General features: G+C 52.1%; 1 protein-coding gene across 18 annotated transcripts in view; it reads left to right on the top strand.

Annotated features, from left to right (window-relative positions):
• Nucleotides 1-25,517, top strand: part of DMBT1 (deleted in malignant brain tumors 1) — a 64,749-nt gene that overhangs the window by 11,141 nt on the left and 28,091 nt on the right. For 5 of the 18 annotated variants that reach the window (XM_087862593.1, XM_087862592.1, XM_087862590.1 and 2 more), the window contains 19 exons: nucleotides 2,685-2,714; nucleotides 6,601-6,648; nucleotides 8,636-8,680; nucleotides 9,456-9,779; nucleotides 10,723-10,752; nucleotides 11,588-11,632; nucleotides 12,423-12,746; nucleotides 13,691-13,720; nucleotides 14,553-14,597; nucleotides 16,001-16,045; nucleotides 16,499-16,543; nucleotides 17,317-17,640; nucleotides 18,585-18,614; nucleotides 19,448-19,492; nucleotides 20,918-20,962; nucleotides 21,744-22,067; nucleotides 23,010-23,039; nucleotides 23,892-23,933; nucleotides 24,683-25,006. In XM_087862593.1, coding sequence (XP_087718719.1) covers nucleotides 2,685-2,714; nucleotides 6,601-6,648; nucleotides 8,636-8,680; nucleotides 9,456-9,779; nucleotides 10,723-10,752; nucleotides 11,588-11,632; nucleotides 12,423-12,746; nucleotides 13,691-13,720; nucleotides 14,553-14,597; nucleotides 16,001-16,045; nucleotides 16,499-16,543; nucleotides 17,317-17,640; nucleotides 18,585-18,614; nucleotides 19,448-19,492; nucleotides 20,918-20,962; nucleotides 21,744-22,067; nucleotides 23,010-23,039; nucleotides 23,892-23,933; nucleotides 24,683-25,006 — 2,175 coding nt within the window. The remainder of the gene's footprint in view (nucleotides 1-2,684; nucleotides 2,715-6,600; nucleotides 6,649-8,635; nucleotides 8,681-9,455; nucleotides 9,780-10,722; nucleotides 10,753-11,587; nucleotides 11,633-12,422; nucleotides 12,747-13,690; nucleotides 13,721-14,552; nucleotides 14,598-16,000; nucleotides 16,046-16,498; nucleotides 16,544-17,316; nucleotides 17,641-18,584; nucleotides 18,615-19,447; nucleotides 19,493-20,917; nucleotides 20,963-21,743; nucleotides 22,068-23,009; nucleotides 23,040-23,891; nucleotides 23,934-24,682; nucleotides 25,007-25,517) is intronic. The other 13 variants (XM_087862599.1, XM_087862594.1, XM_087862600.1 and 10 more) reach the window with 11 other exon arrangements.

Raw genomic sequence — 25,517 nt, 5'->3', positions numbered from 1 at the left:
ACCAGCTCCCTTGGAAAGGGACCAGGTCTTTGGGGAAATATCTTGAGAGATCTCTTTGTGACTTTTCCTCGGTTGGTCCATTCTGATGTCTCAACTGTCTTGAGACATCAAGAGATGAGACAGAGAACAGCCTATTTCCATTTCCTGGAACACAAACAAGTGGAAGCTATTCTTTTCAGGTGATTTACCATCATTCCCAAAATGGCAGCTGACATCATCTACAACTATGTGGTTGATGGAATTTGAAAGCAAGTTGGTCCCAATAAATTTGTGCAAAAGAGTCTGTTCAAACTGTGTGAACACACACAACCACAGACAACTTCAGCGTTCTTTTGGGTTTTATGCCTGAGTATTGTTGGGACCTTGGAGCTCAGAGCTTCTGGGTTAGATGTAGACTCTGACATTGACCGCTTTGTGACTAAGCAAGATACCTGGAACCAGACAATGGGAATTGTGTGGTGTCGTACTGTGCTTAAATGTCCGAGTTTTGAATGAAGGACTCTCAGGCATGTCTCTCAGCATGTTCTTGAGTGTGGGAGCAGGGAGCAGGGATGGTATGTCAGAAATGAGGTGGGGATGTTCTGGTGCAGATATTTCCAAGGTTTGTGACCTGTGTTGAAAGAATGTTCTAGCTGCCTGTTTCTATTTCAAGTTGCTTCTTCATCCTCAGGCATGTGCTTCACCTGCCCTCTTACTGGGCCATCAACAACATGAAGCAGGGCAGCTGGAGAAGTCCATTGTGGACCCCACATTCAAGGTGTTGAGACAAATGGGGTAGTTCTCTGGCATCAAGTCCCCTCACTGGCCAGTTGGTTTTGCTAGAGAGAATCTAATCTCTGAACCCCTGACTGCTGCTCCTGGCAGGACTCAACATTTACAAGGAATCTAAGAAGTTTATCAAATGCCTTAACTTTCCTTACACCAGGAAGTAAGAAAAAAGGGATCATGAAAGCAACAGCATTGGAATTTTTAATAAGAATTTAAACATAGCACATCTCCTTTTATCAAGTAGATTTTGGTATATAAGCACTAGAAAAAATAAAAGTATACCATCATATGTCCTTTTAGCAAAAGGAGTGAAATCTTTTCCATTGAAGCAGGTGAGAGCACTATATTTTACTTGTTTATTTTTTTAGAGAGGGGGAAGAGAAAAAGAGAGAGAGGATGGGCAGAGGGAGAGGGAGAGGGAGAATCTTAAGTGGGCTCCATGCCCAGCTTGGAGCCTGATGTGGGGCTCAAACTCACAACCCTGAGATCATGACCTGAGCTGAAATCGAGAGTCAGATGCTTAATCAACTAAGCCACCCAGGCACCTGAGAGCACCATATTTTATTTTTGTACTTAGAATTATATTCCTGACTCCCTGATTTTTGAATTTGAGGAAATTCATCTGGGATATCATCATTTGAAAGCCCAGAGTCTGAGATTTCAGTTGTACAAGCAATTCCGCCATTATTCTTAACATCCAGGGGGCTACTCTCTATCTCCTCACATCCCTCTTCTGATTCTTCTAGTTATTGTGAAACATCTTCAATGTCCTTTTTTTCCTCTTTGCCATTGGTAATAGACAATGAAAACTTCTGAATTCTTAACTGCATTCAATGAAAGCTAAAAGCATCTTACAAAGACAGTGCCTCCAGTCTTTTTAAAAAATACCTTGTTGAAAGGTAATGCAGTATTTGGGGCACTGGAGAATGATGACCTATCTTACCACTTCATCTTTCTTCTAGATAATGCCACCATTCTCTCATTGTCTTATTATATAACTCTTTTTTCTGATAGTTAATAATTAACGAGTAATGACGACCCAATTCGTTGAATGATGAAATAGTAAAATGTTCCAAGCTATAGGAAAAATGAGATCATGAAGAGCCCGTAATGTATTTTGGATTTATAGAAGGATACAATGAATCCATATAGTGACTATAAGATAGAATGACTTTTATTCTATTTTCTTTTCATGAATGAATATTCTTTTTGTTCTTTGGACGACCTCTTAAAACCTGTAGAAGTCATAAAATATCAACCCTCACAAATAGAGTGAAGCCTGCTGAAAAAAGAAACTCAAGAACTAAAGTTGAGTCTGATGGACCTTGAAGGTGTCCTAAGGGTTAACTTGAAGTGGAGTGGCTTAGAGAGCTTTAGAGTGGCCTCACTGATGATAAAGACCCAGGGTCCTCTAGATGTTGGTTTTGTTCAAAATAGATTAAAATTTTCTCAGGGTATGGTCAGAAGGCACAGGATATCTGACAACAAAATATGTACTTATTTATGGGGCCTCTGAGTGGCTATTCCCAGTGCTAACTCCACTCAAATTTCAAACGGGAGGGAGGATTCAAGTGGCATCCAGAGCCCTCGCCTACTCTGAGCAGTCTCTTCTTTTCCAGCCCTTCTTCCTGAGCACAGATTATATCCTGTAACTATAAACGGTAGCGGTAGGGGGCAGGGTAAAGAGATATGTACTTTATTGCATCCAAAATTATTCAACACCCACGTCCAACCCACTTGTAATCTACTATTAGAAAATCCAGAACACTTTGCGAGAACGCTGGAGGCACACAGACCCAAGAGTGAGCCACAGCGCCCCCTGGCACGATCGTAAGGTGATGCTCAAGCCAATCTGTGACTAGATCGTTTACCAACAGTGGAACTTCCATTCCAAGATGAATTTGCTCTCTTCCTAGGTCTGGCAAGCACCCTGACTACAGGCTATGGTAAGACCTTTTTTCTTTACTTGTCTTCCTAGAGTTTTGCTTACTGGTTGGGCCAGCCAGTTCTGCTGCTGCTGTTGACTTGTTGAGTCTGAGCAGTTTTGGCCACAGAACAAGTGTCTGCCTTTTGGAATGCAGGGATGGGAAGGAAGGGGTCAGGGAATGCTGAGACCCTAGCCATGTCCCAGATGCACACTCAGCCAGTCTCATCTGTCATTCTCCTTCCTTCTTTTCTCTGCCTCTCAACCATTTGTTGCATGGAATTAGCTTCAGCTTGGTGTTGGGAGAGATGGGTGAAAAAAATCCAGTGCGTCTTCTTACCACTAGTGACAGTTATCTTGAAGATAGCTAACATCCCACAAGCACTTGCTATGTACCCTGCACAAAATTATTTTCGTATACCAAATGAGTTAATGTATAAAAAATCTTTTAAATTACTGCTAGGTGCCTAATAAGTGCTCAACTAAGGCACATAATAAGCGCTATTATCATGAAATCTTTCCAACATTTTGAGATAAGTGGTAGTATTACCCCCAAGTTGCAGATGGGGAAACTGTGGCATAGTTAGGTCATTTGTCAACAGTTATATGTCCCAGGTGACATCATGGCTAAGTGTCTGGGCAGAGATTTGAACCCAGAACAGATAACTTTGCCTCTCTCCACTATTCTTACTAAATCTATCCATCTCTCCTCAACTTCTGAGTGAGTGTGCACGCTTTGCACTGAATTTGATATGTCAGAGTCCTTGATGTGCTCACTTAGGACAGCGGACCCTGCCATGGAGTTTTTGGCTCTGTTGAGGCCAATCCCTGCCCTTTTTTTTTTTTTTTTTTTAAAGATTTTATTTATTTATGTGACAGAGAGACAGCCAGCGAGAGAGGGAACACAGCAGGGGGAGTGGGAGAGGAAGAAGCAGGCTCATAGCGGAAGAGCCTGATGTGGGACTCGATCCCGGATCACCAGGATCACGCCCTGAGCCGAAGGCAGACGCTTTAACGACTGCGCTACCCAGGCGCCCCAATCCCTGCCCTTTCAGAGCATGCCCTGAGCGTCCAGCAGTGGCCTGGGAGGGGCTTTAGCAGAGCTTTCTGGTGATTGACACCCAGCAAAGGGCAGGCTGAGGCAGGGAGACTGAGAGCTCTTCTGCAGGGACATTCACTGGAGTGACCAAAGGGGGCAGCAGGAAGGCCTGATGAGGCCTGCAGTGCACCTTGGGAATGCCCTAGAAACAGCCCAATTGGCTTTTCCTCACTCTTACCCTGATCCCTTCCCTTACAACAACCGCAGAAACCACCTGCCCCTCATCTTACAGCCCATTCCAACCTCTCTGGTCACTCCCTGGCTACAGATTTCTCATAAACTCAAACTAACCACTGAGAAGCCATACCTAGGACTCAGCTCCTGCTGTCATGATGTTGGGCTGGATCTCTCGGGACCCGCTCCCTGTTTTCCTTGCATAATCAGTGTGGGTGGTTTAGCAGGATCATGTCAGGCAGGAACATGGTGCCCGTTATGGTGGCACTCAGGCTCTGTCAGCCCTCATAGGAGGCTTGAAATGTGAGTCGAGGCCCACTCTTGGATGAATGCCATCTGAGACTTGACCCTGATAGCAGTGGAGAGTGCACTGAGGCATTTTGAACAGGGAAGTGGGTTGAACATATCCACATTTTATAAAGATAAAACTTGGGACATTCTAGGGGAGACAGATAAATCCTGTTAACATAGGAGTGGGCACAGAGTAAGCACTCCATAAATGCTTGTAGAATCCATCAATGTGGATGGATTAGAGAGGGAGGGACGGGGCAGGGAGATCCACGGGCAGGCCTCTGGAGTAGGCCAGGTTCAAGAGAAGGAAGATCTAACCTAGCAAAATGGCAGTGAGGATAAAGGGAAAGATAAGCTTGTGGATAAGTTGGATATAAGAGGTACAGAAGGGGAGGAATCCAATATAACAACCAGATTTCCAACACAGTTCTTACGGAGTACGGTGACCCTGTTGATTCAAGTGGAAGAAAGAGACTGTGTTGGGTTTGGGACGGTGGGGTGGATGTCCAGGAGGCCACTGGGAATGTTGGTCTAGAGCTTGGTTGGGGATGTAAGGGCTGATCAGCACTGGAGAGGTCGATTTTGGGGCCTTCCTCCTAGAAAGCTGCCAGAGTACATGAGTTCTTCCAGGGGGAAGACAGTGTGAGAAGAGAGCTAAGACAGTGCTTGGCAGAGCAGTGACACGTAAGGTGTGGGAGAGGAGAAAAAAGGTGAAGGAGATGGGGCAGTGGTCAAAGGAAGGAGGAGAACAGAGGATGTTGGTGAGTGAAAGCCAGGGACGCAGAGAGAGTGGACAAGGGCTTTCCACCGTGTCAATGCAGGTTTGCCTCTGAGGCTGGTGAATGGAAGTGACCGGTGTCAGGGTCGTGTGGAGGTCCTGTACCAAGGCTACTGGGGCACCGTGTGTGACGACAACTGGGACATCCAGGATGCAGATGTTGTCTGTCGGCAGCTCGGCTGTGGCCTTGCAGTGTCGGCGCCGGGTGGGGCCCACTTTGGTCAGGGCTCGGGGAACATCCTCTTGGGCTTTGTATACTGCTCAGGATGGGAGCCCTACCTGTCAAGCTGCTCCCACAGTGGGTGGTACAACCACGAATGTGGCCACAGGGAAGACGCCGGAGCTGTGTGCTCAGGTACAGCTGACCTCACCTCGCCTGTGCCGCTTGGATGAGAGGGGCTCCTGCTGACCTTTACATCACTTTCAGTTTACCTGCTTTACTCTAGGTCATGTCTTATTTGATGTTAGAGGGCAGGTCCCTTTCCAGATAAATGGAGGCTGAGAGAAGGCAAGTAGCTTGCCTGGAGTCCTAAAGCTGGGAAGTGGTGGAGGTGGGTTCCAATCTTAGCCTCCTCCAGAGTTCGCCAATGCAGTCAGCCCGTGGGATTGTTCTGATGATCCCCGCCCTGGGGTGAAAAAATACCTCCCTACGTGGCATTTTCTCCTCCTTTTACAGTCAGGAGAGAAGGATCAGAGACTTCTGGTCCTTAAAACTTAAATCTATACCAAAATCAAACAGAGAAATAACCAGTATGTTCTCTTTATTGGGGATTAAATGACCAGCTAAAGACATTCACACCCACAGTGGAATAGAGAAATTCTCCCTGACTCATCCTAGCAAAACCCAACGCTGAGTTTCTCCTTTGTTCACAGAGGGCTGGTAGGTGTTCAAGTACCAAGAGGTCTTTTAATCCACAAAGAAGCTCTGAGGATAGCAATCATTGTGTCCCCCAAAGGGGGTTTCCTAGATAAATTGTCCATCTTTAGAGTGACCTCTGGCATTTGCTATGTGAATTGGGTGTGTGCACACGCCACCATGCATGGGATAGGATCCCGATAATCCAACTAGCACATGAGAATGGCTTCCCCAGAGAGTATGGCCCTCCAAGTAATCGCTTTGGAGTGGGTTTATTTTAGCATTTGGGGACGCATCTTTGGAAACTGCCTTTCTACTCAGTTGGGGCCACCTTCTCAGGGATATCTCAGTGATGGTAGATGTTTGTCATTTGAGGGTGTGGGTAAGCTATAGAAATAGGCAGTTGGTATTTGAAATGTGATCTTGTAAATCACATGGGGTGATTTTTTGGTTGGAGACAGTGGAAGCAGAGGGGTGGGAGTTGATGGCAGGAGCAAAGAACATCTCTGGCATTCCAGCATTGAATAATGGCTGGCAAAATGACAGAGAGATGAATTCTGTCTCATAAGTAAGAAATACAGCTTTTAGCAGTGGGTAGGGTTTCTGGGTCTCTGCATCCAGCCCTTGTTTCAGAGCTGAGGAATTAGAAGGCCAGTTCTTCTCCAATGAGGGCCAACATCGAATGACCTCTTTTTTTCTCCACTCCATAGCTTCTTTGTCTTCCACTGAGGCATCCCTGGCAACAACTGAGGCAGAAGGTAACATATTTTTATGTGGGATCCCTATGGGCTCATTACCTGCACCCATAAGGTCATCTCTGATCCAGAAGAGGTGCAAAAGGTGCTCAGTTCCCAAGAGGGAACCTCTGAATAAGTCCCCAGGCCTAAATGGGTAACCCTTCCATGGACTATGTCCCTGAGATTGGGGAGGGATCGACCTGCTCAGGCACTTCCAAGGAGATCCAAGGTGGAGCTTGGTGTCCAGTCTCCAGGGGGGTCCTGTTGCTCACATGCAGTGCCTACCCTGTGGTGCTCACCACTGCATGCTGAGGCCTGGCCAGGCTGAGGTGCTGGGTCTCTGGCTGCAGGGCCTGGAAAGGCAGGTCCAAACCTGATGGGGCAACATCCTTCCTGCCTTTGCCCTTTCCTGAGCCCATATCAGGCCACCTTGGTTCCTTCTCAACACGAGGAGCCATGGTCCTTCAGCTTATGGGCATCAAAGGTCCCATGCTCCCCCCAGGGGCATGTCCTATGAGACAGCTGGGAGATAGTCAATACAGCTTGAGTTTTTGGCAACCTGGGCTTTGGGAAGGAAAGTCACTGCGTATATCCCATGGGAAACTTTGACCCTAGGACAAGAGAAGGATAGCCTCCCCGTGAAGGCCCCTGACCAGAAGTCAGCATGGATCAGTTGGGACTCTTAATGGTACGCATGTCAGGCATTTCTGTTCCTCAGACGTTATGCTTTCCTGTCTCTAAAGCCCGTGGGGTGAGGTCTGACTTTACCTCTTTCTCTTTCCTATGATTAAGGACACAAATGTCACTAGAGCTGAGGATGAGACTGGCTTTATTATAATTTAGCCATGGCTCTTCCTAAGATTCTTATTTGCAGCAGCTCTAAGAGGAGAATCTGCTCCTCTCTATAACGGTTTCCCTTGAGAGCCCTGCTATGTATTAGGAATAAGAGCTGGGCCTAACAAGTTCTTTGGTACAACTAGTCCATCCAGGGTGCAAACAAGGGGCTCAGGTGCTTGGCTATTTGACTATGACACAGGACTGCAGCTAGGACTGTCACTGAGATGCTTGTCAGAACCTTGACTGTGCGGTGGAGGTGGAAGTCACACTTCTGTAGACCCCAAAAGACCTCATGGAGAAGCCCAGTAGGGAATTCAGAAGTGCAATGAATGCTTTCGTGGCAGCAGACTAAGAGGAGCTCTCAGGTCATCTCCTCTTCAAGCCCCAGCACCCAGTAGGCTCTTGCTGGGGCCTGGGGCAAGCACCACAGTTTCTTGAAGCAATTTGAAAATCATAGGTTTAACGCCACAATCTTACTTAATGGGTAAAGATTGGAAGCATTTTCATTAAAGTAAAAAGGAAAGAATGGCCTGCAGCCCCCTGTCATTTAACAGTGTACTAGAGATATTAGCCAATACAGTTAGACAAGAGAAATCCATCGGGAGCATAAGGATTAGAAAAGTTATTTTTGCATCTGTTCGTGGAGCTCTGCATAGGTCACATGTGGGATGGTCAGAATCAAGGTCAGTAGGTTGGTAAAGAGATATTTCCCCCCAAATAGTCTTGTAGAATGAAAGAATTTGAGGCTAAACAGGTTTGTTCCCTTTTCCAAAGTTACATAGCAAGATAAAATCCAGGTCAGAAATGGCATCTCCTTAGCAGATTCTTTTTAAATTTCAGTCCTTGATTGTCCTCAGAGGGGACCTAACTTTACATTTTCTGTCCCCCCCCCCCCACAATCTGTCTATGCAGATAGCACTACAGAGAATTCTGTGGCTACTGGTACAATAGATAACGAATATTTTTATTTGGTTCTCTCTCTGTTGATAATGACAACAACTGTATACATGGGTTTCACATGAATTCAGAAAGAATTGTAGAGGATGGGTTGAGAGAGTGTTGTATGCACACAGCACAAAGGAAGATCCCATGTGATCCTGCCAAAAACAGTTTTCAAAAGCTGCCTTCCATGGTGTCTAACTCTGGTCTCTGCCTTTGTTGTCTTATCCAGACACCACCTGGACCACCGACTATGCAATTTCACCGACAGGAACAGGTAAGTATTTCACTCTACCCTCCTAGGATCGTTCTCAGCTTCTGATAAAGTTTCGGTTTGGAAGGGACAGGAGGAGTCTCAGGGTGCATCCTTCCTTAGCCTTGTCCGTGTGTGTGTGTGTGTGTATGTGTGTGTGTGTGTGTGTGTGTGTAGAGCAGGGCGATAGAGAGAGATAAGGTCTCTGAAGATCAGATCCTGGGTCTGATCTTGAGGGTGGTGGGCTGACTGCATTGGGATCCTGGGCTTCTCTTCGGCAAAGGTCCTCACCCAGGTGCTCAGTGTAGGCCCTGGAGGCCTCTGCAGTGCTGCTGGGACCTTGCTTGCGGCTCCCAGGCCACGGGGAACAGCCCAGAGAAGAGGAGGGCCATGTGCTGGTACTGCAGCTTTCCTGACCAGGTACATGGTGTCCTAGGATTTTGGCAGAACCAAGTCAAGCTGCCATGGAAGCCCAGAAGTTGCCCATCAGGGGTCTTGGCATGCACCAGGAGCTTTGGAGCTCCATCCTGGGTGTGTCCAGTGGGGGTGAGGCTTGTCCACCACCTCCCCTCCATCCAGGTCATGGGGCTCCTTCTCTATATTGGAGCGTCCTTAGGCATGAGAGGATTGGGATGTCTCTGCTCTTTTACCTGTGCTGAAATTAACCTCTGGACATGGTCAGTGGTAATTCCCTGCCCAGGGGACTTAGGCCAGGAAGAAGTCCCTGGGTCTTACACATGTGTGAAGCTTATGACCTTAAGATACACCCGGAGGGGACTTTCTGTTCTTTCTCCCTCAGGGACTCCGTCAGGTTTGGCCCTGAGGCTGGTGAGCGGCGGTGACCGGTGTCAGGGCCGCGTGGAGGTCCTGTACGGAGGCTCCTGGGGCACCGTGTGTGACGACGACTGGGACACCAACGATGCCAACGTGGTCTGCAGGCAACTGGGCTGTGGCTGGGCCACGTCGGCCCCGGGAAATGCCCGGTTTGGTCGGGGCTCAGGGCCGATTGTGCTGGACAACGTGCGCTGCTCCGGGCATGAGTCCTACCTGTGGAGCTGCCCTCACAATGGCTGGAACTCCCACAACTGTGGCCACTCAGAGGACGCAGGTGTCATCTGCTCAGGTGAACCTCCAAAATCCCCAGGTCCCCCGTTCATGGTGCTTGTTCCTGTGAGCAAATGCACTCCCGGCTCCAAAGTCCCCACCTGAGCCTCTCCCGGATATGCTGTGCCCCCCAGCCTTACCTGCGGGCAGCAGGCTCCTCAAGGGCCGCACAGGGGGACGAGCAGGGGCAGGACCCCTCTGTCCTGGACCCATACGGCTTTGGGCACCAGTGGCACAGGGGGTGGAAGGACTGGCCACCATTCAGTGCGCAGACACAACGAGCCCCTGATGCTTAGCGGGATAATGTGCTCAGCGCACACCATCTTCCCAGGCCTTCGTTCTCAGAGCACATCTGTTGGGCATGCGGTGGGAACAAGAAGCACCTTCACTCTTTCATCATTGTATTCTTCTGGGTCCTCCACGAGGCCGACTCAGAGAACAGGATTGCAGTCTGCATTGTGAATCTGGGAGGGTGCTGAAGAGCATCTGGGACGTGGGCTGATGTGTAGGGAAGGGCAGGTCGGTGGTACATGGAAAGCTAATGAGCCAGATGTAAATGTGGGGCCTGAGTCTGACCCCCTACAGAAAGGCTGAGAAATCTTGGAAGGACTGGGAGCGTTGCACCTGGACTGGTGAAGTTGGGGTCCTTCTAGACTGACTGCCCAGATGCATTCTTGCTGTGCCTATGCAGAGGGAATGCAATGGCGTTGCTGGCCTGTCCTAGGCCTGGCAGGAACATTCAACCTGCTGAATGTCAGCTCTCAGGCACAGCCAGGGGGTAATGGTGGGAGGACATAGGGTGGGGCTCCCAGAGGAGTGGGAGAATCATGGTGGGCCCTGGCGTCGTCCACCCGAGGACGTGTGGAAGCATGATCTCAGGTGTATTGGCTGAGTTTCTTCATCCTTTGGTCCAGTTGGGGAGCCTGTGTGCTGTGTGTCTGACTCGTGTTTCTTTCTTACAGCTGCTTGGCCTCAGACCACGTTCCAGCCAGGTGAGTCCTGGGACACCCTACCCAGGCTTTTCTCTCTGCCATCCCATCCCTCTTCCCCCCAGGGTGGTCCAACCACTGCTTTTTGTGGAATCTCTGGGCACCTTAAATTTCCCACTGTCACTGACATGCTGGCTCGGGGTTCTGACCAGACATGGGATTCACAAGAGTCTCAACTTCCCATCAGTCCATGAGGTTTCATCCAGTATGTGGACACTGTCCTGAGAGCTGGCTGCCTGCAGTGTCAGAGAACTGGCCACATGTGCCATGAATCTCAGCTGTCATACACTCCGGGCTGACAGGCTGAGGGGGAGAATGGTCGCTGAAGACCACCGACTTCCTGTACGAGAGCCATCAGGGCAGGCTGCTTCCTCTGCCTTGCTCAGTGCTTGCAACCGCCTCAATTCCTTGGAGTCATAGCTGCATCCAATGGGGCTGGGACAATATTTGAGGGGATGGGGGTGTACTAGGGGATGGAGGTGCTCTCGGTACTGGGACACCTAGTTGGCTCCATGTTGACCCTCAATGGCCCTGACTCTTTTTTCCGACTTTAGGATATGGGACAACCCTCAGATCTGCATGAGGCAGGATAGATAGTTGGCAAAAGTTTTCTCAGGCACAAAGAACATGGCAGGCTTCGAGATGTGCAGGGACCTGGCTGACCTACACAAGGGCTTTGTCCCAGAACAGCTGGCAGAGCAGGAAACCTGCCCAGAACACCCAGTGGGACGTGGCAGGATGCAGACGTGCAACTGTTAGGATGCCTGCCAACAACAGTTTTCAGAGACTGCTTTCCATGATGTCTAACTCTGGTCTTTGCCTTTGTTGAAATGTCCAGACACCACCTGGATCTCCAGCTATGCAACTTCACCAGCAGAAACAGGTAAACATTTCACTCTACCCTCCTAGGATCGTTCTCAGGTTCTAGATGAAGTTTGGGTTTGGAAGGAGGTGGTGAGTCTCATGGGGTGTTCTTCCTTAGCCTTGTTCCTCGGGTCTGTGTGTGTGTGTGTGTGTGTGTGTGTGTGCATGCGTGTGCGTGTGTGTGTGTGTGTGTGTGTGTGTAGCACTGGCAGATAGAGAGAGATGAGGTCTCTGAAGATCAGATCCTGGGCCAGGTGACTGCATTGGGATCCTAAGCATCTGTTTGGCAATGAACCTCCCCTAAGTGCTTAGTGTAAGCCCTGGTGGGCTTTCCAGTGCTGCTGGGACCTTGCTTGTGGCTCCCATCGATGGGGCACAGCCCAGAGAAGAGGAGGGCTCTGTGCTGGTACTGCACCTTTCTTGCCCAGGGGCATCATGTTCTGGGATTTTGGCAGAAGCAACTTTGCCACGGAAGCCCAGAAGTCGCCCATCAAGGGAGGGGTCTTGACATGCACCACTAGCTTTGGAGCTCCATCCTGGGCATGCCCAGTGGGGGTGAGGCTTGTCCACCACCTCCCCTCCATCCAGGTCATGGGGCTCCTTCTTTATATTGGAGCATCCTTAGGCATGAGCGGATTGGGATGTCTCTGCTCTTTTACCTGTGCTGAACATTAACCTCTGGACATGGTCAGTGGTAATTCCCTGCCCAGGGGACTTAGGCCAGGAAGAAGTCCCTGGGTCTTACACATGTGTGAAGCTTATGACCTTAAGATACACCCGGAGGGGACTTTCTGTTCTTTCTCCCTCAGGGACTCCGTCAGATTTGGCCCTGAGGCTGGTGAGCGGCGGTGACCGGTGTCAGGGCCGCGTGGAGGTCCTGTACGGAGGCTCCTGGGGCACCGTGTGTGACGACGACTGGGACACCAACGACGCCAACGTGGTCTGCAGGCAACTGGGCTGTGGCTGGGCCACGTCGGCCCCGGGAAATGCCCGGTTTGGTCGGGGCTCAGGGCCGATTGTGCTGGACAACGTGCGCTGCTCCGGGCATGAGTCCTACCTGTGGAGCTGCCCTCACAATGGCTGGAACTCCCACAACTGTGGCCACTCAGAGGACGCAGGTGTCATCTGCTCAGGTGAACCTCCAAAATCCCCAGGTCCCCCGTTCATGGTGCTTGTTCCTGTGAGCAAATGCACTCCCGGCTCCAAAGTCCCCACCTGAGCCTCTCCCGGATATGCTGTGCCCCCCAGCCTTACCTGCGGGCGGCAGGCTCCTCAAGGGCCACACAGGGGGACGAGCAGGGGCAGGACCCCTCCGTCCTGGACCCATACGGCTTTGGGCACCAGTGGCACAGGGGGTGGAAGGACTGGCCACCATTCAGTGCGCAGACACAACGAGCCCCTGATGCTCGGTGGGATCATGTGCTCAGCGCACACCGTCTTCCCAGGCCTTCGTTCTCAGAGCACATCTGCTGGGCATGCGGTGGGAACAAGAAGCACCTTCACTCTTTCATCATTGTATTCTTCTGGGTCCTCCACGAGGCCAACTCAGAGAACAGGATTGCAGTCTGCATTGTGAATCTGGGAGGGTGCTGAAGAAGAGCTGGGACGTGGGCTGATGTGTAGGGAAGGGCAGGTCGGTGGTACATGGAAAGCTAATGAGCCAGATGTAAATGTGGGGCCTGAGCCTGACCCCCTACAGAAAGGCTGAGAAATCTTGGAAAGACTGGGAGCGTTGCACCTGGACTGGTGAAGTTGGGGTCCTTCTAGACTGACTGCCCAGATGCATTCTTGCTGTGCCTATGCAGAGGGAAAGCAATGGCTTTGGTGGCCTGTCCTAGGCCTGGCAGGAACATTCGACCTGCTGAACGTCAGCCCTCAGACACAGCCAGGGGGGCAATGGTGGGAGGACATAGGGTGGTGGTCCCAGAGGAGTGGGAGAATCATGGTGGGCCCTGGCTCCGTCCACCCGAGGACGTGTGGAATCATGATCTCAGGTGTATTGACTGAGTTTCTTCATCCTTTGGTCCAGTTGGGGAGCCTGTGTGCTGTGTGTCTGACTCGTGTTTCTTTCTCACAGCTGCTCGGCCTCAGACCACGTTCCAGCCAGGTGAGTCCTGGGACACCCTACCCAGGCTTTTCTCTCTGCCATCCCATCCCTCTTCCCCCCAGGGTGGTCGAACCACTGCTTTTTGTGGAATCTCTGGGCACCTTAAATTTCCCACTGTCACTGACATGCTGGCTCGGGGTTCTGACCAGACATGGGATTCACAAGAGTCTCAACTTCCCATCAGTCCATGAGGTTTCATCCAGTATGTGGACACTGTTCCGAGAGCTGGCTGCCTGCAGTGTCAGGGAACTGGCCACATGTGCCATGAATCTCAGCTGTCATACACTCTGGGCTGACAGGCTGAGCGGGAGAATGGTCGCTGAAGACCACCGACTTCCTGTACGAGAGCCATCAGGGCAGGCTGCTTCCTCTGCCTTGCTCAGTGCTTGCAACCGCCTCAATTCCTTGGAGTCATAGCTGCATACCATGGGGCTGGGACAAAATTTGAGGGGATGGGGGTGTACTAGGGGATGGAGGTGCTCTCGGTACTGGGACACCTAGTTGGCTCCATGTTGACCGTCAATGCCCCTGACTCTTTTTACCAAGCTTAGGATATGGGAGAACTGTCACATCTATATGAGTCAAGATAAGACAGGTGGCAAAGTTTTTCAGGCACAAAAGAACATGGCAGGCTTCGAGATGTGCAGGGACCTGGCTGGCTTTACAGGACCTTTGTTCTTGAAAAGATAGCAGAGGAAGAGAGTTACCCAGCACACCCAGGTGGGAGGTGGCCGGATAGATGTGCAACTGTCACGATGCCTGAAAAAACAGTTTTCAGAGACTGCTTTCCATGATGTCTAACTCTGGTCTCTGTCTTTGTTACCATATGCAGACACCACCTGGATCCCCAGCTATGCAACTTCACCAGGAACAACAGGTAAATATGTCAGTGCACCCTCCAGGATCGGACTCAGGTTGTAGAGAAAGTTTGGGTTTGGAAGGAAGTGGAAGAATCTCAGGTGTGTTCTTCCTTAGCCTTGCCCCTTGTGTGTGTCTCTCTCTCTGTGTGTGTGTGTGTGTGTGTGTGTGTGTGTGTGTGTGTGTGTAGAACTTGCAGATACAAAGAGATGAGGTCTCTGAAGATCCAATCCTGGTTCTGAACTTAGAGCGTGGAGAGGTGTCTTCATTGGGATCCTTGGTTCTTTTGGCAAAGATCCTCCCTCAAGTGCTCAGTGTAAGCCCTGGAGGCCTCTGCAGTGATACTGGACCTTTTTGTGGCTCCCAGGGATGGGGCACAGCCCAGAGCAGAGGAGGGCTGTGTGCTGGTACTGCAGCTTTCCTGAAGAGGGGCATCATGTTCTTGGGTTTTGGCAGAAGGGTGTCATGCTGCCACGGAAGCCCATAAGTGGCCCATCACGGCCCGTGTCTTGGCATGCACCAGTAGCTTTGGAGCTCCATCCTGGGTGTGGCCCGTGAGGGTGAGGGTTGTCCACCTCCTCACCGCCACCCAGATCGGGGGCGCTTTGTTACATTGGAGCGACCTTAGGCTTACGCTCATTGGAATGTCTCTGCTCTTTTACCTGTGCTGAAGATTAACCTCGGGGCATGTTCAAAGGTAAATTGTCCCCACTGTCACTGAGATGCTGGCACGTGGTTCTTCCCCAGACATGGGATTCACAAGAGTCTCAACTTCCCATCAGTCCATGAGGTGTCAGCCAGTCCCGAGAGATGGCTGCCTGCAGTGTCAGAGAACTGGCCACATGTGCCATGACTCTCAGCTGTCTTACACTCCGGGCTGACAGGCTGAGGGGGAGAATGGTCGCTGAAGACCACCGACTTCCTGTGCGAGAGCCATCAGGGCAGGCTGCTTCCTCTGGCTTGCTCAGTGCTTGCAACCGCCTCAATTCCTTGGAGTCATAGCTGCATCCAATGGGGCTGGGACAATATTTGAAGGGATGGGGGTGTACTAGGGGATGGAGGTGCTCTCGGTACTGGGACACCTAGTTGGCTCCATGTTGACCCTCAATGGCCCTGACTCTTTTTTTACCAACGTTAGGATATGGGACAGCCCTCAGATCTGCATGAGGCAGGATATTAGGTGGCAAAAGTTTTCTCAGGCACAAAGAACATGGCAGGCTTCGAGACGTGCAGGTACCTGGCTGACCTACACAAGGCCTTTGTCCCAGAAGAGCTGGCAGAGCAGGAAACCTGCCCAAAACACCCAGGTGGGACGTGGCAGGATGCAGACGTGCAACTGTTAGGATGCCTGCCAACAACAGTTTTCAGAGACTGCTTTCCATGATGTCTAACTCTGGTCTCTGCCCTTCTTGCCCTGTCCAGACACCACCTGGATCCCCAGCTATGCAACTTCACCAGCAGAAACAGGTAAATATTTCACTCTACCCTCCTAGGATCGTTCTCAGGTTCTAGATGAAGTTTGGGTTTGGAAGGAGGTGGCGATTCTCATGGGGAATTCTTTCTTAGCCTTGTTCCTCGGGTCTGTGTGTGTGTGTGTGTGTGTGTGTGTGTGTGTGTGTGTGTAGAACTGGCAGATAGAGAGGGATGAGGTCTCTGAAGATCAGATCCTGGGTCTGATCTTCGAGGGTGGCCAGGTGACTGCATTGGGATCCCAAGCGTCTGTTTGGCAATGATCCTCCCCTAAGTGCTCAGTGGAAGCCCTGGTGGGCTTTCCAGTGCTGCTGGGACCTGCCCAAAACACCCAGGTGGGACGTGGCAGGATGCAGACGTGCAACTGTTAGGATGCCTGCCAACAACAGTTTTCAGAGACTGCTTTCCATGATGTCTAACTCTGGTCTCTGCCCTTCTTGCCCTGTCCAGACACCACCTGGATCTCCAGCTATGCAACTTCACCAGCAGAAACAGGTAAACATTTCACTCTATCCTCCTAGGATCGTTCTCAGGTTCTAGATGAAGTTTGGTTTTGGAAGGAGGTGGCGAGTCTCATGGGGTGTTCTTCCTTAGCCTTGTTCCTCGGGTCTGTGTGTGTTTGTGTGTGCATGCGTGTGCATGCGTGTGTGTGTGTGTGTGTAGCACTGGCAGATAGAGAGAGATGAGGTCTCTGAAGATCAGATCCTGGGCCAGGTGACTGCATTGGGATCCTAAGCATCTGTTTGGCAATGAACCTCCCCTAAGTGCTTAGTGTAAGCCCTGGTGGGCTTTCCAGTGCTGCTGGGACCTTGCTTGTGGCTCCCATCGATGGGGCACAGCCCAGAGAAGGGGAGGGCCGTGGTCTGGTACTGCACCTTTCTTGCCCAGGGGCATCATGTTCTGGGATTTTGGCAGAAGCAACTTTGCCACGGAAGCCCCGAAGGTGCCCATCAAGGGAGGGGTCTTGGCATGCACCACTAGCTTTGGAGCTCCATCCTGGGCGTGCCCAGTGGGGGTGAGGCTTGTCCACCACCTCCCCTCCATCCAGGTCATGGGGCTCCTTCTTTATATTGGAGCATCCTTAGGCATGAGCGGATTGGGATGTCTCTGCTCTTTTACCTGTGCTGAAATTAACCTCTGGACATGGTCAGTGGTAATTCCCTGCCCAGGGGACTTAGGCCAGGAAGAAGTCCCTGGGTCTTACACATGTGTGAAGCTTATGACCTTAAGATACACCCGGAGGGGACTTTCTGTTCTTTCTCCCTCAGGGACTCCATCAGGTTTGGCCCTGAGGCTGGTGAGCGGCGGTGACCGGTGTCAGGGCCGCGTGGAGGTCCTGTACGGAGGCTCCTGGGGCACCGTGTGTGACGACGACTGGGACACCAACGACGCCAACGTGGTCTGCAGGCAACTGGGCTGTGGCTGGGCCACGTCGGCCCCGGGAAATGCCCGGTTTGGTCAGGGCTCAGGGCCGATTGTGCTGGACAACGTGCGCTGCTCCGGGCATGAGTCCTACCTGTGGAGCTGCCCTCACAATGGCTGGAACTCCCACAACTGTGGCCACTCAGAGGACGCAGGTGTCATCTGCTCAGGTGAACCTCCAAAATCCCCAGGTCCCCCGTTCATGGTGCTTGTTCCTGTGAGCAAATGCACTCCCGGCTCCAAAGTCCCCACCTGAGCCTCTCCCGGATATGCTGTGCCCCCCAGCCTTACCTGCGGGCGGCAGGCTCCTCAAGGGCCACACAGGGGGACGAGCAGGGGCAGGACCCCTCTGTCCTGGACCCATACGGCTTTGGGCACCAGTGGCACAAGGGGTGGAAGGACTGGCCACCATTCAGTGCGCAGACACAACGAGCCCCTGATGCTCGGTGGGATCATGTGCTCAGCGCACACCCGTCTTCCCAGGCCTTCGTTCTCAGAGCACATCCTTTGGGAATGTGGTGGGAAAAAAAAGCACCTCACTCTTTCATCATTGTATTCTTCTGGGTCCTCCACGAGGCCGACTCAGAGAACAGGATTGCAGTCTGCATTGTGAATCTGGGAGGGTGCTGAAGAGCAGCTGGGACGTGGGCTGAAGTGTAGGAAAGGGCAGGTCGGTGGTACATGGAAAGCTAATGAGCCAGATGTAAATGTGGGGCCTGAGTCTGACCCCCTACAGAAAGGCTGAGAAATCTTGGAAGGACTGGGAGCGTTGCACCTGGACTGGTGAAGTTGGGGTCTTTCTAGACTGACTGCCCAGATGCATTCTTGCTGTGCCTATGCAGAAGGAACGCAATGGCTTTGGTGGCCTGTCCTAGGCCTGGCAGGAACATTCGACCTGCTGAACGTCAGCCCTCAGACACAGCCAGGGGGGTAATGGTGGCAGGACATAGGGTGGGGCTCCCAGAGGACTGGGAGAATCATGGTGGGCCCTGGCGTCGTCCACCCGAGGACGTGTGGAATCATGATCTCAGGTGTATTGGCTGAGTTTCTTCATCCTTTGGTCCAGTTGGGGCGCCTGTGTGCTGTGTGTCTGACTCGTGTTTCTTTCTCACAGCTGCTCGGCCTCAGACCACGTTCCAGCCAGGTGAGTCCTGGGACACCCTACCCAGGCTTTTCTCTCTGCCATCCCATCCCTCTTCCCCCCAGGGTGGTCCAACCACTGCTTTTTGTGAAATCTCTGGGCACCTTAAATTTCCCACTGTCACTGACATGCTGGCTCGGGGTTCTGACCAGACATGGGATTCACAAGAGTCTCAACTTCCCATCAGTCCATGAGGTTTCATCCAGTATGTGGACACTGTTCCAAGAGCTGTCTGCCTGCAGTGTCAGAGAACTGGCCACATGTGCCATGAATCTCAGCTGTCATACACTCTGGGCTGACAGGCTGAGGGGGAGAATGGTCGCTGATGACCACCGACTTCCTGTACGAGAGCCATCAGGGCAGGCTGCTTCCTCTGCCTTGCTCAGTGCTTGCAACCGCCTCAATTCTTTGGAGTCATAGCTGCATCCAATGGGGCTGGGACAATATTTGAGGGGATGGGGGTGTACTAGGGGATGGAGGTGCTCTCGGTACTGGGACACCTAGTTGGCTCCATGTTGACCGTCAATGCCCCTGACTCTTTTTACCAAGCTTAGGATATGGGAGAACTGTCACATCTATATGAGTCAAGATAAGACAGGTGGCAAAGTTTTTCAGGCACAAAAGAACATGTCAGGCTTTGATATGTGCGGGGACCTGGCTGGCTTACACAAGAGCTTTGTTTTTGACAAGATAGCAGAGCAAGAGAGTTACCCAGCACACCCAGGTGGGAGGTGGCCGGATAGATGTGCAACTGTCACGATGCCTGAAAAAACAGTTTTCAGAGACTGCTTTCCATGATGTCTAACTCTGGTCTCTGTCTTTGTTACCATATGCAGACACCACATGGATCCCCAGCTATGCAACTTCACAAGGAACAACAGGTAAATATGTCAGTGCACCCTCCAGGATTGGACTCAGGTTGTAGAGAAAGTTTGGGTTTGGAAGGAAGTGGAGGTTCTCATGGTGTGTTTTTCCTTAGCCTTGCCCCTTGTGTGTCTGTGTCTCTGTGTGCGTGTGTGTGTGTGTGTGTGTGTGTCTGTGTGTGTGTGTGTCTGTGTGTGTGTGTGTGTGTGTAGAACTGGCAGATACAGAGAGATGAGGTCTCTGAAGATCCAATCCTGGTTCTGAACTTAGAGCATGGAGAGGTGTCTTCATTGGGATCCTTGGCTTCTTTTGGCAAAGATCCTCCCACAAGTGCTCAGTGTAAGCCCTGGAGGCCTCTGCAGTGATACTGGACCTTTTTGTGGCTCCCAGGGATGGGGCACAGCCCAGAACAGAGGAGGGCCGTGTGCTGGTACTGCAACTTTCCTGAAGAGGGGCATCATGTTCTTGGGTTTTGGCAGAAGGGTGTCATGCTGCCACGGAAGCCCATAAGTGGCCCATCACGGCCCGTGTCTTGGCATGCACCAGTAGCTTTGGAGCTCCATCCTGGGTGTGGCCCGTGAGGGTGAGGGTTGTCCACCTCCTCACCGCCACCCAGATCGGGGGCGCTTTGTTACATTGGAGCGACCTTAGGCTTACGCTCATTGGGATGTCTCTGCTCTTTTACCTGTGCTGAAGATTAACCTCGGGGCACGTTCAAAGGTAAATTGTCCCCACTGTCACTGAGATGCTGGCACGTGGTTCTTCCCCAGACATGGGATTCACAAGAGTCTCAACTTCCCATCAGTCCATGAGGTGTCAGCCAGTCCCGAGAGATGGCTGCCTGCAGTGTCAGAGAACTGGCCACATGTGCCATGACTCTCAGCTGTCTTACACTCCGGGCTGACAGGCTGAGGGGGAGAATGGTCGCTGATGACCACCGACTTCCTGTACGAGAGCCATCAGGGCAGGCTGCTTCCTCTGGCTTGCTCAGTGCTTGCAACCGCCTCAATTCTTTGGAGTCATAGCTGCATCCAATGGGGCTGGGACAATATTTGAGGGGATGGGGGTGTACTAGGGGATGGAGGTGCTCTCGGTACTGGGACACCTAGTTGGCTCCATGTTGACCCTCAATGGCCCTGACTCTTTTTTCCGACTTTAGGATATGGGACAACCCTCAGATCTGCATGAGGCAGGATAGATAGTTGGCAAAAGCTTTCTCAGGCCAAAGAACATAGCAGGCTTCGAGACGTGCAGGTACCTGGCTGACCTACACAAGGCTTTTGTCCCAGAAGAGCTGGCAGAGCAGGAAACCTGCCCAAAACACCCAGTGGGACGTGGCAGGATGCAGACATGCAACTGTCAGGATGCCTGCCAACAACAGTTTTCAGAGACTGCTTTCCATGATGTCTAACTCTGGTCTCTGCCCTTCTTGCCCTGTCCAGACACCACCTGGATCCCCAGCTATGCAACTTCACCAGCAGAAACAGGTAAATATTTCACTCTACCCTCCTAGGATCGTTCTCAGGTTCTAGATGAAGTTTGGGTTTGGAAGGAGGTGGCGATTCTCATGGGGAATTCTTTCTTAGCCTTGTTCCTCGGGTCTGTGTGTGTGTGTGTGTGTGTGTGTGTGTGTGTGTGTGTGTAGAACTGGCAGATAGAGAGACATGAGGTCTCTGAAGATCAGATCCTGGGTCTGATCTTCGAGGGTGGACAGGTGACTGCATTGGGATCCTAAGTGTCTGTTTGGCAATGATCCTCCCCTAAGGGCTCAGTGGAAGCCTTGGTGGGCTTTCCAGTGCTGCTGGGACCTTGCTTGTGGCTCCCATCGATGGGGCACAGCCCAGAGAGGAAGAGGGCCGTGTGCTGGTACTGCACCTTTCTTGCCCAGGGGCATGATGTTCTGGGATTTTGGCAGAAGCGACTTTGCCACGGAAGCCCAGAAGTCGCCCATCACGGCCCATGTCTTGGCATGCACCAGGAGCTTTGGAGCTCCATCCTGGGCGTGCCCAGTGGGGGTGAGGCTTGTCCACCACCTCCCCTCCATCCAGGTCATGGGGCTCCTTCTTTATATTGGAGTGTCCTTAGGCATGAGCGGATTGGGATGTCTCTGCTCTTTTACCTGTGCTGAAATTAACCTCTGGACATGGTCAGTGGTAATTCCCTGCCCAGGGGACTTAGGCCAGGAAGAAGTCCCTGGGTCTTACAAATGTGTGAAGCTTATGACCTTAAGATACACCCGGAGGGGACTTTCTGTTCTTTCTCCCTCAGGGACTCCGTCAGGTTTGGCCCTGAGGCTGGTGAGCGGCGGTGACCGGTGTCAGGGCCGCGTGGAGGTCCTGTACGGAGGCTCCTGGGGCACCGTGTGTGACGACGACTGGGACACCAACGACGCCAACGTGGTCTGCAGGCAACTGGGCTGTGGCTGGGCCACGTCGGCCCCGGGAAATGCCCGGTTTGGTCAGGGCTCAGGGCCGATTGTGCTGGACAACGTGCGCTGCTCCGGGCATGAGTCCTACCTGTGGAGCTGCCCTCACAATGGCTGGAACTCCCACAACTGTGGCCACTCAGAGGACGCAGGTGTCATCTGCTCAGGTGAACCTCCAAAATCCCCAGGTCCCCCATTCATGGTGCTTGTTCCTGTGAGCAAATGCACTCCCGGCTCCAAAGTCCTCACCTGAGCCTCTCCCGGATATGCTGTGCCCCCCAGCCTTACCTGCGGGCGGCAGGCTCCTCAAGGGCCGCACAGGGGGACGAGCAGGGGCAGGACCCCTCCGTCCTGGACCCATACGGCTTTGGGCACCAGTGGCACAGGGGGTGGAAGGACTGGCCACCATTCAGTGCGCAGACACAACGAGCCCCTGATGCTTAGCGGGATAATGTGCTCAGCGCACACCGTCTTCCCAGGCCTTCGTTCTCAGAGCACATCCTTTGGGAATGTGGTGGAATAATGAAGCACCTTCATTCTTTCAGCCTTCTATTCTTCTGGGTCCTCCCTGAGGTCATTCAGAGAACAGGATTGCAGTCTGCATTGTGAATCTGGGAGGGTGCTGAAGAGCAGCTGGACGTGGGCTGACGTGTAGGGAAGGGCACATCGGTGGTACATGGAAAGCTAGTGAGCCAGATGTGACTTTGGTGCCTGATCCTGATCCACTGCACAAAGGCCGAGAAACCTTGTAAAGACAGAGAACATTGCTCCTGGGCTGGTGGAATTGTGTCTCTGCAAACTATCTGCCCAGAACCATTCTTGCTGTTCCCATGAGGAGTGAACCCAGTGGCTTCGGTGGCCTGTTCCAGGCCTGGAGAGGTATTCTACCTCCTGGAAAGTCAGCCCTGAGGCCCAGCAAGGCAGGCAATGGCGGTGGGACATCAGGTGGGGCTCCCAGAGGACCTAGAAATTCATCATGGGCCTTGACTCTGTACGCCCGATGGCACAAGGAAGCATGAGCTCAGGAGGGATAGGCTGAGTTTCTTGACTCTTTGATCTGGTTGGGACACCCGTGTTCTTTGTGTCTGACTCGTGTTTCTTTCTCACAGCTGCTCAGTCCTCATCTACAGTCTATCCAGGTGAGTCCTCAGCCACCCTAGTTGGAATGTCTCTTTGCTTCTGTCCCGTCCATCCCTGTTCCCACCAGTCTGGACGAACCACTGCTCCTTAGAGCAAACCTGTGGGCACCTTTTCTCCCCCGCAGCTCCCGTCCCAGAGGTCTCGAGCAGGTTGTTCTGAGCTAGCCTTGGGACTCAGAGAGTCCCACCTTTCCATCGGTCCATGAGTTTTCACCTGGTCCTTTCAGAGTGTCCCAAAAGATAGCTGCGTGTAGGTACAGACAACTGACCAAGTGTACCATCAATTTCAGCTGGAATGCAATGTGGGCTGAGAATTTGAATTGGAGAGTGGACACTGATGAGCACTGACCTCGTATTGAAGGGCCATCAGCATAGGCTGGATCTTCTCCCTTGCCCAGTGCTTCCAAGCCTCAGATTCATCAGGGTCCAAAGCGTATATCCAAAGTGGCAGGGACAGAGCCCAGGGATCGGAGTGTAATAATTGTGGTGTGTTCTGGGTGCCGGGATACTTGATTGGTTTCAGGTGGGCCCACCATGACCCTGACTCTTTCTGGCCAAGCTTCAGAGTGTGGCAGACCCCTCAGACATATGTGTCTTGAGTAGGGAGGTGGCAATGTTTTCTAAAGGCGAAAGGACATGCCAGGCTTTGAGATGGCTGTGGAGGGTCCAGGGTGTCCTCCCGCAGGGACTTCATCCCAGGGGAGCTGGCTGATCTTGAGGCTTCTGTAGCACAGAGGCGTGTAAGGTGCCAGGAAGCAGATGTGCAATTGTCACGATGCCCGCCAAAATCTCTTTTCAAAGATCGTTTTCCGTGATGTCTAAGGCTCTCTTTGCCTTTGTTGCCTCTTCCAGGCACCTGGCCCACCACATCCACACCTGTACGACCGACAACAGGTACTTATTCCCATCCATCCTCCCTGGGTCATTTTCTCCTTCAGCATAAAGTTTGGGTTTGGAGGTGACAGGAGGAATCTCAGGGTGTTCCCTTACTTATGCTTGTCCCGTGTGTGTGTGTGTGTGTGTGTGTGTGTGTGTGTGTGTGTGTGTGTGTGTGAGTGAACGGTGGGTGGTGGAGAGAGGGGTTCTGAATACCAGCTCTGAGGTCTGATCTTAGGGGGTGGCCACCTGATTCCAGTGGGATTCTGGGCTGATGTTGTTCAGTGAAGATCCTCCTCCAGGAGCTCAGTGGAGGCCTCTCAAGTGCTTCTGGGACCTGGTTGTGCCTCCCAGGCCACGGGGTACAGCCCCGGGAAGACAGGGGCAATGTGTTGGTACAGAACCCTTCTTGCCAAGGTGCCGTCATGTCTGGGACCTTGCCACAACCCAGCCAGGATCCCCCAGAGGCCAGTAAGCTGCCCAGCAGGGCAGTGGTCTTGGCCTGCCTTGGAGCTCTGGGGCTCCATCCTCAGTGCGCCCAGTGTGGGCTGGGTTTGTCTTCTCCTCACCTCCATGGGTCGTAGGGTGCTTCCCTGCCCTGGCGCATTCTTAGGCCTGGGCTGCTGAGGATGTCTCTACTCCTTTCCCCGTGATGAAGATTAACCTCTGAGCATGGTCAAAGGTGACCACCTGCCCAGGGGTCGTTGGCCAGGAGGAAGCCCCTGAGTCTGGAACATGCCTTAAGTTCTTGTTCTTTGTCCTGCTAGGGAATGAAACAGGTTTGGCGCTGAGGCTGGTGAGCGGCGGTGACCGGTGTCAGGGCCGCGTGGAGGTCCTGTATCAAGGCTCCTGGGGCACCGTGTGTGATGACAGCTGGGACACCAACGATGCCAATGTGGTCTGCAGGCAACTGGGCTGTGGCTGGGCCATCTCGGCCCCAGGAAATGCCCGGTTTGGTCAGGGCTCAGGGCCGATTGTCCTGGATGAAGTGCGCTGTTCTGGGCATGAGTCCTACCTGTGGCGTTGCCCCCACAATGGCTGGAACTTGCACAACTGCAGGCACTCGGAGGACGCAGGTGTCATCTGCTCAGGTGAACCTCCAAAATCCCCAGGTCCCCCATTCATGGTGGTTGTTACCAAGAGCAAATGCACTCTCATCTCCAAAGTCCCCACCTGAGCCTCTCCCGGATATGCCGTGCCTTGCCAGCTTTCCTTGGGATAGCTGGCAACTGAAGGGCCACACGGTGGGAAGAGCAGTGCAGGACCCCTCCGTCCTGGACCCACATGGCTTTGGAGCACCAGCGGCACAGAGGGTGGAAAGGACTGGCCACCATTCAGTGCGCAGACACGTGAGCACAGGATCCTCGGTGGGATCATCTGCTCAGCGCACACCCGTCTTCCCAGGCCTTCGTTCTCAAAGCAAACGTGTTGGGAATGTGGTGGGAAAATGAAGCACCTTCACTTTTCTTTCTTTTTTTTTTTTTGCCTTTTAAAAAAAATTTATTTATTTATTTTTACATTTGGTGACATGATATATTTATTTTTTATTATTTTTTAATAATATTTTTTATTATGTTAGTCACCATACCGTACACACCTAGT

This window comes from Ursus americanus, chromosome 6 (genome assembly GCF_024610735.1).
Source record: "Ursus americanus isolate L20-20 chromosome 6, mUrsAme1.1.p, whole genome shotgun sequence".
In the NCBI taxonomy this organism is placed as follows: Eukaryota; Metazoa; Chordata; class Mammalia; order Carnivora; family Ursidae; genus Ursus; species Ursus americanus.
This window is presented reverse-complemented; position numbering and strand designations above follow the sequence as displayed.